Source organism: Hyla sarda, chromosome 11 (genome assembly GCF_029499605.1).
Source record: "Hyla sarda isolate aHylSar1 chromosome 11, aHylSar1.hap1, whole genome shotgun sequence".
Lineage (NCBI taxonomy): Eukaryota > Metazoa > Chordata > Amphibia > Anura > Hylidae > Hyla > Hyla sarda.
The window spans coordinates 92,052,265-92,066,147 of record NC_079199.1 but is presented as its reverse complement, the minus strand read 5'-3'; the positions used below and the strand labels follow the sequence as shown (position 1 = coordinate 92,066,147).

Genomic DNA, 13,883 nt, shown 5'->3' with positions numbered 1-13,883 from the left:
CGGGAGCTCATGATGTCATAGTCCCGCCCCCTCAATGCAAGTCTCAATGCAGTTTGGAGCAAACTGTTCCGAACGCTGGAGCCGGCAGCTCTTGACGTCATAGCCCCGCCCACTCATGATGTCACACCCCGCCCCCTCAATTCAAGTCTATGGGAGGGGGAGTGACAACCATCATGCCCCCTCCCATAGACTTGCATTGAGGGGGTGTCATGAGGGGTGGCGGGGCTATGATGTCACAAGCTCCCGGCGCCGGCTCCAGCATTCGGAACAGTTTGTTCCAAATGCGGAGCAGCCCTTTAAGCTTTGTGCTCAGGCATCTGACACTTTTGTACCTGTCCTATAAGGTGGTGTAGGTTTGTGCCAAAAAAAAAAAAAAAAAACTTCTAAATTTTATTTTTGCAAATAATGAATACAGCTCCACTGCAAAATGTTGTGTATGGTGCACCAAACAGTGGACAACTGAAAGATGTTCTACCGAAAATTATGGCAAAAAATTGTGCAAAAATGCAATTGCGCAATATTTGGAGGGACGTTTAGAACATTGAAGTGGTGTAAAGCTAATGATTAATGTCCTCCATTATGTTGAATGGCGATTCCGCTGTTCCATTCACACGGCAGAATTTATATGGCAGAAATTCCGAATTATGCAAAAACATTGACCATGTCTTTAAAGCTTGTGGAATTCTGTTGCGGAATCCCATTGAAGTTAATTGGACTTTGACTTTGGGCACAATTCTGTGTTCTGAGCACACAGAAATGTTGCCGAAATTCCGCTTACCGTATTTTTCGCCATGTAAGACGCTCCGGCATATAAGACGCACCCAATTTTAAAGGCTGAAAATCTAGAAAAAAAAGATTCTGAACCTTCAACCTTCGGGCCTCCAGATGTTGCAAAACTTCAACTCCCAGCATGCCCGAACAGCCGTTGGCTGTCCGGGCATGCCAGGAGTTGTAGTTTTGCAACATCTGGAGGTCCGCAGGTTGAAGACCACTGGTATAGGAGGTAATACTCACGTGTCCCCGCCGCTCCGGACCCGTCACCGCTGCCCTGCATGTCGCCCTCCATCGATGTCGCTGCGTCCCCGGGGTGTCCCCGTCGCTCCGGAACGTCTCTGCTGCCCGGTATCCTCGCTCTCCATCGCCGCCATCACGTCGCTACGCACGCCGCTCCTATTGGATAACGGGACGGCGTGCGTGGTGACGACGAAGGAGAGCACCGGCCATGCAGGGGATCCCGGCACGGAGCAGACACCGTGGAGGCAGGTAAGGTCCCTCCCGGTGTCCTGTAAGCTGTTCGGGACGCCGCGATTTCATTGCGGTGGTCCCGAACAGTCCGACTGAGCAGCCGGGTTAGTGTCACTTTCGCATCAGACGCGGCGGTCAGCTTTGATCGCCGCGTCTGAAGAGTTAATACAGGGCATCACCGCGATCGGTGATTTCTTGTATTAGCCGCGGGTCCCGGCCGTTGATGGCCGCAGGGACCGCCTCGATAGGACAGGTTTTAATGTGTATTTGCCATATAAGAGGCACCAACTTTTCCCCCCCAAAAAAGTGTGTCTTATACGGTGAAAAATTCGGTAAATTCCGTAAACTGCAGCAAGCTTTGCAATACGAAATTTGAGCAAAATTTTGACCCGTGTAGTTCTGGTCTGATTCCTCATCATTTCCATGATCACTGAAACTCTACAAGGTGAGATCTTACGTCCCTGACCAAGGGAGATTGACAGATATTTAGTGTTTCTTCCATTCACGAATAATCATCGAGCTGCTCGGCGATGGTCTTGTAGCACGTTCCAGCCTTGTGTAGGTCTACAATCTTGTCCCTGACATCCTTGGACAGCTCTCCGGTCTTGGCCAAAGTGGAGAAATTGGAATCTGAATGATTTCTTCTGTGGACAGGTGTCTTTTATACAGGTAACAAACTGAGATTAGGAGCACTCCCTTTAAGAGAGTGCTCCTAATTTCAACTCCTTACCTGTTTAAAAGACACCTGGGAGCCGGAAACCTTACTGATTGATCAAATACTTATTTCAAATCAATTTATTACTTATTTAAATGGAAACGCTCATTAAAACTAATTTTTTGCTATTGCACTCCTTATGATAAATTAAAAATATTTCTAATATACTTTGTTTTAAAAAAATGAAGTTTTCTATGTTTTATTTGTGCTTAAAAAAAGCTTAAGAGCACATTTCCCCCCATCTTATACACAGACTTAGGACCAAAGTCCAAACACAGGAAGTGCAGCCTGGAGTGCTGTGGGGGGGGGGGGGGGTGGTGTCCAACCAACAGCATATGGCAGTTAAATGTGAGAGGAGCTATGATTGGATGAGGCTGGACACACACCCCTCAGCACTCCAGGCTGCACTTCCTGTGTTTGGACTTCGGTCCAAAGTCTGTGTATAAGATGGGGAAAATGTGCTTTTGAGTTGTTTTTTTAAGCACAAATAAAACATAGAAAAGTAAAAAAAAATTTAAACAAAGTATATTAGAAATATATTTTATTTACCATAAGGAGTGCAATAGCAAAAATTAGTTTTAATGAGTTGCCCTTTAAATGTGTTTTGCTGCATTTTTTGTTATATTTTTTCTGTCTTTCCTTGTTCATATAAACCTACAATGGGCAAAGAAACAAAGCCAAATAGTTTTTTCCTTTACTGTATTATTTATTAATTTATTTTATTTATTTTGTAGGGTGCTCCAGTTAAGAAGCAGAAGAATGAAGAGATTGAGAAAGAGGAAAAAATCAAAGAAGACATTTGTAAAGGTTATAGGAAAAGGAGGCTTTATGTTTTTTGAGGCTTGGACCTGAACAAGATCTAGAGATATTGATATTGTTTATTTTGTACTACAGATACATCTGGAAGTCAGTTGTTGTGGTGGATTTTAATGCCCCCTCCCATAGACTTGCATTGAGGGTGTGGGGCGTGATGTCATGAGGGGGCGGGGCTATGACGTCAAGAGCTACCGGCATCGGCTCTAGTGTTCGGAACAGTTTGTTCCAAATGCTGAGCAGCGGAGTACCCCTTTAATGGGGGTGATCTTCCGAAAAAATGGTTAAATGGGTAATCTGCTGAAAAACTTCTTATCCCCTATCCATTTGATAGGATGTCTGCCTAGCGATGGGACCCCCGTGATCTCTGGCGCATCACCCCAGTCATCTGTGCAACCCCGCTCCATGCCCATGCACACCCCCTCCCATAGACATGAATGGTAAGGGGCGTGGGGTGACATCACAAACATAGAAGCTCCAAGCTTCCGTGTTCTGTACGCCACCGCTGCCGGCCCAGAGATCACGGGGGGTCCCCAGCGCCAGGTTAGACATCTTATCCCCTATCCTTTGGATCGGGGATAAGATGTTTTTTGACGGAATACCCCTTTAAAGAATACTATAAGGAATATGTATTATTCGGTAGCTAATATTGTATGGTTTATGGGTCTAATGGGAGAAAATTCATGAACATTTTAAAAAATGCAAGTATTCACCCTCAACCGTAGTGTAACATGTTTAGGATGACCTCTGAGGTTGCAGTTAAAATGTGTTATCTAAGACAATGGTTCTGTGAAAGGAGAGGCCAGTACATATTAAAAGATTACAATAAATAAAAGATAAGTCAGAACTGTCAAATCTGAAAATAAAGGCTGGGCGCAAGCTCCACGGGCTGAGCTAGGTCTCCAAAATTATCTAATGCAAACGTTAGTTTATTTTTTATTTTTTTTGTCTTGGAAAAGAATTTAAGTTGTAAGGTAGAGTTGAAATCTTATGAGTTTACATTGAGTCAATAAAAAAAACGAAAAAAAAAATAATAATTATTTTCACTATTGGACCATGTTCACATGACGGAATTTCCACTGCAGAATTCTGCTAAATTTACAGCCCTTTGTCTTCAATGGGGATTCCACTGTCCCATACACACTGCGGAATTTCCTTATTCCACAAAATTTACAAAACCTGTCTTTAAAGGGGTTTTCCAGGAATTTATTTTCTTTGACTATGCTACAGGGCTGTAAAGTTAGTGTAGTCCATAATATAGTGTCTGTACCTGTGTGTGACGGTTTTCTCATAATTCTTCTGTGATTTTCACCCCAATATTTATTTTTACCAGCATACAAAATGACTGCTGTCTCAGATTTTTCCCAGGTTGCAATGCGGTCGAGACCTGACATCACTAGCCTGTCTGCTTCAATGGGTGGAGGGATCAATCTGCAACTAATGCAACAGCTGTAGGCACTCTGATTGAAAACCACAGGTCTTTTGAATGGATGCAGCTCATTTATGTTTCAATGGGTGGAGTGGTTGATGTGTAGGAGAAAGGAAAATGGAATTATGGGATTTGTAGTCCAAAAAGAAAAACTCAAACAGGAAATACCAGTTCACAAAAAGCTAGCCACAGTGTTATGGTAATCTCACAACATAGCCATTTAGCCCCAAGTCAAGTGCAGATCCTTCCTAAGTGTCCATTACTGCCTGCCAGGTACATACTAAAATCACCTTATGGTGGAGAACCCCTTTAAATTATGCGGAAATGTGGGCGTAATCCCATTGAACTCAATAGACCTTTGAATTTTGGCAGAATTCTTTGTTTTAGGCACAGAAATTCCTCAATGCCGCAAAGTCCCCCTGCAAGCTTTACAGAACGGAATTGCAGAATTGCGTTGGTGTGAACGTCACCTTGGAGTGATGCTGTCTGAATTTGAAACCAACACAAAATCTGGTGTAGATGGGGAAGGAGATTTTGTCAGAGATGGCGTATTGGAGAGGTTTTAAGGTTTTTGAATACTCTATTGTTTGTTAGAACAATTATGGTTATATTAAATTACTGCCCATGTTAAAGTCCTCATACATACACGTGTGGATTTTGGTTTGAAATAAATTTTGTATTTCATTCATTTCAAGATTCCAGTAGAATTTGAAGATATCGCTGTGTATTTTTCAAGGGAAGAATGGGGATGTTTACGAAAAGAACAGAAGGAGCTGTATGGACAAGTCATGATGGAAAACTACCAAACCTTCCGCACGTTAGGTAAGATTAAAGTGACCCTCTGGTCATATGGATATGGCGGAAGTTGTCATCGTTGGGGGGTTTACAAACTTATGTCATTCTGTTAATCCACACTAAATCCATTAAACTGGGTTATAGTAAACAGCAATCCAACGAGGGGTCACTTACTGAAATATGTCCCCTAGAAGATCCTCTGCTGAATTCAGTGAATCGCCCACAGGAATTTACATATTCATTGTCTGTGACTCCACATCCTAGTGAAGTGGAGCCACAAAGCCCCGCCCCCTGTGAAGCCCCAAATAGAAGTCATTCATAACTTTCTGACGCCAGTTGGTTTGAAAAAAATATTTTATCACAGAAGTTCCCCTTTAAAGGGGTACTCCGGGGAAAAACATTTTTAGTTTAAAACAGATTTGTAAATTACTTCTATTAAAAAATCTTAACCATTCCAGTACTTATCAGCTGCTCTATACCCCACAGGAAGTTATTTTCTTTCTAAATTTCTTTTCTGTCTGACCACAGTGCTCTCTGCTGACACCTCTGTCCATGTCAGGAACTGTCCAGAGCAGCATAGGTTTGCTATGAGGATTTGCTCCTACTCTGGACAGTTCCTGACATGGTCAGAGGTGTCAGCAGAGAGCACTGTAGTCAGACAGAATTATTTTTTTTTTTAAGAAAATAACTTCCTGTGGGGCATACAGCAGCTAAGTACTGGAAGGATTAAGATTTTTTTAACAGAAGTAATTTACAAATCTGTTTTTTAACTTGATTAAAATTTTGTTTTTCACCAGTACCCCTTTAAACTGAGCAAATATCTATATTATTGGCTTGAAAAAGACTCAGGAGTGAGTCGAAATGTTGCTGCTATACACAGATTGATCGAGTCAAGTTTTTTTATTTTTTTCACTAGTTGGAGTGCTGCATTGAACTTTTTTTGTCTTTTGAATTTGGGGAGCTAGTGTGAAAAGGGGAGGCAGTCCTGCTAGGCTAGGTCAGAGTAAAAGGTATAAGGTCAAAAATTAGGAGAAAGAGAGAGAGAGAAAAAAGAAAACGTGTCTAAAATAGCATAAAATGATAACATTTATTTGGAAAAATGATGTGAGGTCGAGTCCAAAAACTTTATTGAAGCTAACTGTAAACTCTGACACTTCCCTTCCAAAACCCGCATCCAGCCTTTGTATTACACAAGCACGACGCCCACAAAATGGGTTATAAAAGACTGAAATTTATAGCCATGACAGTCTTCCTGAACCTCCACCATTGAAAAAGGGGACGCAGTTCCCCGAAACGCGTCTGGTGTTAAGACAACCCTGCACATCATCTGAGACAATTGTTACCGCATTGCCGGTCCTTACCTACTCTCTCACCTGCTCCCCATGCCGTGGGGGTAGAGAGGATACCTCCAGCTTTGCCATACGCTGCTACGACTGCTAGGCTTCACAGCGCTGCCACACGCTGCTTCCCAGCCATCATCTCCGTCCTCCAGCACCGGATCATATCGCCCCTCCTACATTTCTCCCGTGCCGCCGGGACAAAGGGACGTGTATCCGGATCCCAAGCACATCTGCACCCACCTGACTGCACACTGTAGCCGGTAAGAGGCACTAAGTGCCTGAACTGTATAGCGATTGCCCTCTTGCATTCAGTCCCCGTGCCGTCGGGGTAGAGGGGGCATCGCCTGTATCTCTGCACCTAAAAACGTTTATAGTGGGCCCCAATCTGGGAGGCTCCAGAACTACCGAAAATTTGCCTTATTGGATTATCAACTTTTTTGCTATGTACTTTCATCTGGATTAATCCCGGCTCCTATAATATGACTTTACAGTATAACTAAACAGATACTGTTTGCACTGTCCCATTGCCGCACTTTCATTGTCTCATTGTCCAATTAGTGAAGTGCAATACCACTGTGCATATTTTATATTTTTAGCATTTTATACCATTGTAACCATTTTATCTAGTGACCAGTCTGCGACAAGGGCCCTGCCGCAGACCTCACATCATTTTCCCAAATAAAATTATCATTTTATGCTATTTTAGACACGTTTTCTTTTTCTCTCTCTCTTTCTCCTAATTTTTGACCTTATATCTTTTACTCTGACCTAGCCTAGCAGGACTGCCTCCCCTTTTTACACTATTAGTACTCTTTCTTGGCACATGGGTATGTGCAACGCAGTATCCTCGGTATAGGTTTTCTCTTTTTACGTTGAGCTCCCACATTTTTTAAATATATTTTCAATCTGCTGCTGATTTTTGTTTTATTTTCCCATATATGAGGATTTATAATGTCTAATTTTTATGCTCCGTGATCTGTAGTTTTTGTTGGTACAACTTTTGTATATATATCACTTTTTGTTCACTTTTTATATATATTTTTTTATTTTATTAGATGTGATTTGACCAAAAAGCAGCAAATTTGGAGTTTTGTATTTATCACGTTTGCGCCGTTCACTGTACGGGATCATTAACATTACATTTTAATAGTTCGGACATTACTCTCTTTTTATATATATATTACTTTATATATTGCTGGAAGTCCGTCCAACCAAAAGGTGGTGTAAAATTTAAAGAAGGTGTTTGACATGTTTGTATCAACCTTATTATGCAATGTGATCCACTGTGAACTGTTCTTCAGGCTGCCAGGCCAAAGTTTATACTGCGCTAATATTAGGCAAAATTATTAAATCTGCCCGATATGTCATATTTTTGCATGAAGCGGAAGATATCATTGACAGTAATCAGAATCCTAATCTTTTTTCTGGTCAGGATACCGTAATAAAAAGCCTAAATTAATAAGGTCTCTTGAACACGGAGAAAAGCCAACACTAAAAGGCCCTGGAAGACCCTTCAAAAGACTTGGTGAGAATTTACGCTTTTTGTTGTGTTTTTTTTTTTTTTTTTTTAATATATATTTTTTTTATGCTATTTTCATTGGGTAAAACTGACATGTTTATAGCTTTGCCTAATTTTATATACATTTTTCTTATGTTTTACTATTAAAAAATGTACCGTATTTTTCGCCCTATAGGACGCACCGGCATATAAGACGCACCCTATTTTTAGGTGCAAAATCTAAAAAATTATAGATTTTGAACCCAATAGTGGTCTTCAACCTGCGGACCTCCAGATGTTGCAAAACTACAACTCAATTTAGCCAAACAACAACACGGCAAACATTAAGCGCCGTATGTAGGTCCCGGGGGTACCAATCTATAGCCAAAAACAAAGAGACCCACAATACTAATAATATTTCAAAAAGTATGACAATCTTTATTGGACAAAATAAAACAAACAATTAAAAATGATTAAAAGGCAGAGGATGACCTTAGGCAGGAGACAACAAGTGCCAGTGAACCTGGTATGGGTAATGTAGGTATTCAGTCGAGAGCATATACAATATAAAACTGGCACAGCTGCAAACTCGTAATATAATTCAATATAGATATAACATCTAACATACATCAGTATAACATAGGGAGCAGCAATGCAGTATGACAAACAGAAATAGGGACCCAAAATTAGTAATACCTAAAGAGACTACCTGTCATATACCCACAAGCCAGGAACACCAAGCACCAACACCCCAACGCACGTTTCGCGTATGGGCTTCATCAGTTCCGAACGCTGTGTGCGGGCTTCCATGTTCACGCTCGCCCCCCCCGTCACGCCCCGTCAGGTGATGTCATGTCCAGCCCCCTCAATGCAAGCCTATGAGAGGGAGCGTGACGGCCGTCGCGCCCCCTTCCCATAGACTTTCATTGATGGGGCAGGCCGTGACATCACGAGGGGGCGGGCGTGAACACGGAAACCCGCACACGGCGTTCGGAACTCAATGTTCCGGATGCTGGGGAGCGGAGTAACCCATTAACCCCTTCCATAATAAGTGTGTATCGATATGGTTTTATACATGTGGACTTTGCTACGATCTTAAGAATCCCCACATTTTGAAGTGTCTATGTTTTGACTGGTTTACTTTTTGGTTGACCAGGTTCTTACAGTGTATACCTTTGTAGATGCCTCCAGCTACCGAACAGATGAGCTGCATACATCCTTGTTTACACCCGATGGATTGGCAGTAGAAGGTTTACGTCTGACTGATACCTTAGAAGATCTTCAGATTCCGTTAAAACGGGAAACTCTGGCCACCAAGCGAAGGTACAACTTTCGAGAACGCATTGGAGTAGAATACTCCATATATTTTGAAGATGAAATAAGAGAACTTAAGAGGAAGAAAGGTTTACGTGTCAAATCGCGCTTTGGTAAGATAGAGCCAATGGTCGACGGGCTGTACTCCTGTAGTGAATGTGGCAAACAATATAAGCAGAAACAGAATCTGGTCAAACATCTAATGTTGCATACTGGCGTGGCATGCTATGTCTGTATCGAGTGTGAGAAGTGTTTCACACAAAGGTCTCTCTTAAGGAGACATGAAAGAATTCACACCTTGAAGAGACCATTTGCCTGTCCGGACTGTGAGAAGTGCTTCAGTGATTCTGGTGCTTTGCAGAAGCATCAGAGACTTCATTCCGGATACAAGCCATACAAATGTTCTGAATGTGATAAATCTTTCAGTATCAGTAACTATCTGATTATTCACCAGAGAGTTCACACTGGGGAGAAGCCTTATGTTTGTGACCAATGTGGAAAATGCTTTGCACAATGTTCTCACCTCAATACGCACAAGAGAGTACATACCGGTGTAAAACCTTACGGTTGTATCGAATGCGGAAAAAGCTTTACAACCAGTTCTCACCTTATAACCCACCAAAGGACGCATACTGGGGAAAGGCCCTATCAATGCCTAGAATGTGGGAGGGCCTTTAGGCACAGCACCCATCTTGTGTTACATAAACGGAAACACACTGGGGAGAAGCCATTCAGCTGTGACAAATGTCATCGGAAATTTTCCCAGAGGCCACTAATGCACAGACACCAGCAAAGGTATCATGTAGATGAATGATAACCCTGTCATGCCCAAGTACCTCTTGCATCTTGGTACATTTTAGGAAATAGTTTTGTAAATTTATGTTCCACTTGTTTTTTGACATTTGCATTTGTTTATGTAAAAGATTGCAGCAAATGTTTCCAAAGGGAAGAAAACTTTACTGTAATAAAAACAACAAATAAAGAAAAATCACGGGGTGTTGTATTCTTTCCAGCCATATATTTCTCCAAAGGCCTGGTTTACATTCTGAGCAAAATCGGGTGAAAAAAATCCGCTTCAAAATTCTGTTGCAGCAGAGTCCTATTTTTTTTCAATTGAATTCTGCTGCATGGTGCACACAGCCGAATTTCTGCACCGGAAGCATCTGTTGTGAAAGTTAAAATTCCGGCCTCCGCAAAAATAATTGACACGTATGAAATGCATTGCCATCGATGGAGGCGCCACACTTCCGAGTGGTCCTAGCGCCAGTCGGTGTCTTCTGCAAGTAGAATGTCAGGTAAGAAATTCTCCGGCTGGACATTCCGCAAAAATGACGCTGTGTAAACAGTGCCAAAGTGTTGCCTTCATTTCATAATCCATTCCGTACATCATAGAGACACATCAGACGTGCTAATCCATAGAAGTCCAGGTGGTAAGACCCCTTTAACAAAATAAGGCAAAATGTCTTGGTTGAGTGCTGTGCCCCTTTGATTTTTATCCATTTTTTTGGCATGGTTAGTGGTTTATGGGCCACAGTTAGTAATTATGGAAGCTCATACTTGAACAATATAGGCACCCCTGAAATTTTTCTTGAAAATAATGTATTTCTCACAGGAAAGGATTGCAGTAACACATGTTTTGCTATACACATGTTTATTCCCTTTGTGTGTATTGGAACTAAACCAAAAAAAGGAGGAAAAAAAGCAAATAGGACATAATGTCACCAAACTCCAAAAAATGGGCTGGACAAAATTATTGGCACCCTTTCAAAATTGTGGAAATATAAGATTGTTTCAAGCAATTGATGCTCCTTTATACTCACCTGGGGCAAGTACCAGGTGTGGACAATATAAAAATCACACCTGAAAGCAGATAAAAAGGAGAGAGGTTCACTTTTGCATTGTGTGTCTGTGTGTGCCACAGAAAGAATGGACAATAGAAAGAGGAGAAGAGAACTGTCTAAGGACTTGAGAACCAAAATTGTGGAAAAATATCAACAATCTCAAGGTTACAAGTCCATCTCCAGAGATCTAGATTTTCCTTTGTCCACAGTGCACAACAATTATCAAGACGTTTGCAACCCATGGCACTGTAATTAATCTCCCTGGGCGTGGACGGAAGAGAAAACATTATGAAAGGTGTCAACGCAGGATAGTCCGGATGGTGGATAAGCAACCCCAAACAAGTTCCAAAGATATTCAAGCTGTTCTGCAGGCTCAGGGGGCATTGGTGTCAGCGCGAACTATCCATCATTTAAATGAAATGCTATGGCAGGAGACCCAGGAGGACCCCACTGCTGACACAGAGACATAAAAAAGCAAGACTACATTTTGCCAAAATGAACTTGAGTAAGCCAAAATCCTTCTGGGATAACGTCTTGTGGACAGATGAGACCAAGATAGAGCTTTTTGATAAAGCACATCATTCTACTGTTTACCGATAACGGAATGAGGCCTACAAAGAAAAGAACACAGTACCTACAGTGAAATATGGTGGAGGGTCAATTATATTTTGGGGTTTCTTTGCTGCCTCTGGCACTGGATGCCTTGAATGTGTGCAAGGCATCATGAAATCTGAGGATTACCAACAGATTTTGGGTCGCACTTTACAGCCCTGTGTCGGAAAGCTGGGTTTGCATAAAAAATGTCAAAAAGCCCCCAGAAATGGATGGCATCAAAGCATGGGAGAGTTCTGAAGTGGCAGCGATGAGTCCAGATCTAAATCCCATTGAACACCTGTGGAGAGACCTTAAAATTGCTCTTGGGAAAGGGCGCCTTCCAATAAGAGAGACCTGGAGCAGTTTTCAAAGGAAGAGTGGTCCAACATTCCGGCTGAGAGGTGTAAGAAGCTTATTGATGGTTATAGGAAGCCACTGATTCGTTGTTTTTTTCCAAAGGGTGTTCAACCAAATATTAAGTTAAGAGTGCCAATAATTTTGTCCAAACCATTTTTAAACTTTGTTGTGACATTATGTCCAATTTGATTTTTTTTTCCAACCTTTTTTGGTTTAGTTCCAATACACACAAAGGCAATAAACATGTGTATAGCAAAACATGTGTTACTGCAATCCTTTTATGTGAGAAATACATAATTTTCTTGAAAAAGTTCAGGGGTGCCAACATTTACGGCCATGACTGTATAGATGTAGCCAGCACCACCAGAAAAGCAAAAAAAAAAAAAATCTGGTTGCTCTCGACAACTGCTCCACACTTTGTCTCCACAGGTTTTGATCAATTTCCCTCAGTGTCCCGGCTTTTTTAACCTATGCTGCTTTCCTGAATGACTCGCTGAGCCAGAATTTTTTTTTTGTGACATGCCCCCCAAAAACCATTTCAGCAAAATTCACTCTCCAAAATCTAATTGTTGCTCCTTCCCTTCTGAGCCCTCTACTGCGCCCGCCGAACACTTGACATACACATATGAGGTATCTCCTTACTCGAGAGAAATTGGGTTACACATTTTGGGGGGCATTTTCTCCTGTTACCCCTTCTAAAAATTCAAAAACTGGATCTACAAATACATGCGAGTGTAAAAAATGAAGATTTAGAATTTTCTCCTTCACTTTGCTGCTATTCCTGTGAAACACCTAAAGGGTTAACACACTTCCTGAATGTCATTTTGAATACTTTGAGGGGTGCAGTTTTTATAATGGGGTCATTTATGGGGTATTTCTCATTTGAAGGCCCTTCAAATCCACTTCAAATCTGAACTGTTTCCTGAAAAATTCAGATTTTGAAAATTTTGTGAAAAATTGGAAAATTGCTGATGAACTTTGAAGCCCTCTGATGTCTTCCAAAAGTAAAAACATGTCAACTTTGTGATGCCAACATAAAGTAGACATATTGGGGGACATTTACTAATCTAGTCTATTCTGGGTATGCTTATAGACCAGCGTATGTGGTAGTCTCCTGTCTATTGTGCTCCTAATTTATCAAAGGTCTCACAGCCCTTGGTAAATTTTGTGCTCAGACTTCAGGGTTTACAGCTTAAACTGCATTTAGACCTGCTCCAACATGCTCTGACATTTCAGCGTATTTTGGGCAGATGCGACTTGTCACACAAAAGTTGCACTTGATAAATTCAGCACCAATGCATTTTCCAATGCATTTCTGTCTAAAATAGACTTGCATGCATCATGTTCTAAAAATCCTCTACAGCAAAAGTCGCAGAAAAGTCGCACATATTTAGACTGCGACTTTCTGTGCGACAAATTTAGACAAGAAAAACAAGTCTAAATCCTTTGATAAATCTCCCCCATTGTACATGTGAATCAATATATAATTTATTTGGAATGTCTATTTTCCTTATAAGCAGAGAGCTTCAAAGTTAGAAAAATGCAAAATTTTAAATTTTTTCATCAAATATTGGAATTTTTCACCAAGAAATGATACAAGGATCGACAAAAATTTTACCACTATCTCGGAATCAGAATGAAGGGTAAAAGCATCCCAGAGTTATTAATGTTTGAAGTGACAGTGGTCAGATGTGCAAAAAACGCTCTGGTCCTACAGTGAAAATTGGCCTGGTCCTCTAAGGGGTTAAGTCATTCTAGGTATATTTTTAATAAGACTATTAACATCTTTTTCCTAATGGGATTCCAGGAAATATCTCGGGGAAGATACTCTAGAGGAAAATGTTTTATTCGATGATCATTAAGTGACACCAACACAATGTAAATCCCAAATGGCTGAATCCTGGTGATGATTGTTACAGTCATTATATATAAGTATTGTAGA

At 41.2% G+C, this 13,883-nt stretch overlaps 1 protein-coding gene across 1 annotated transcript in view; it reads left to right on the top strand.

Annotated features, from left to right (window-relative positions):
* The window catches only part of LOC130294957 (zinc finger protein 93-like), a 59,123-nt gene extending 48,984 nt beyond the window's left edge, over positions 1-10,139 (top strand). Inside the window, exons 9-12 of the mRNA XM_056545113.1 lie at positions 2,695-2,767; positions 4,898-5,024; positions 7,770-7,862; positions 9,017-10,139. Of these exons, the coding sequence (XP_056401088.1) occupies positions 2,695-2,767; positions 4,898-5,024; positions 7,770-7,862; positions 9,017-9,963 (1,240 nt within the window). The 3' untranslated portion in view covers positions 9,964-10,139. The remainder of the gene's footprint in view (positions 1-2,694; positions 2,768-4,897; positions 5,025-7,769; positions 7,863-9,016) is intronic.
* The last annotated feature ends 3,744 nt before the right edge of the window (positions 10,140-13,883 follow it).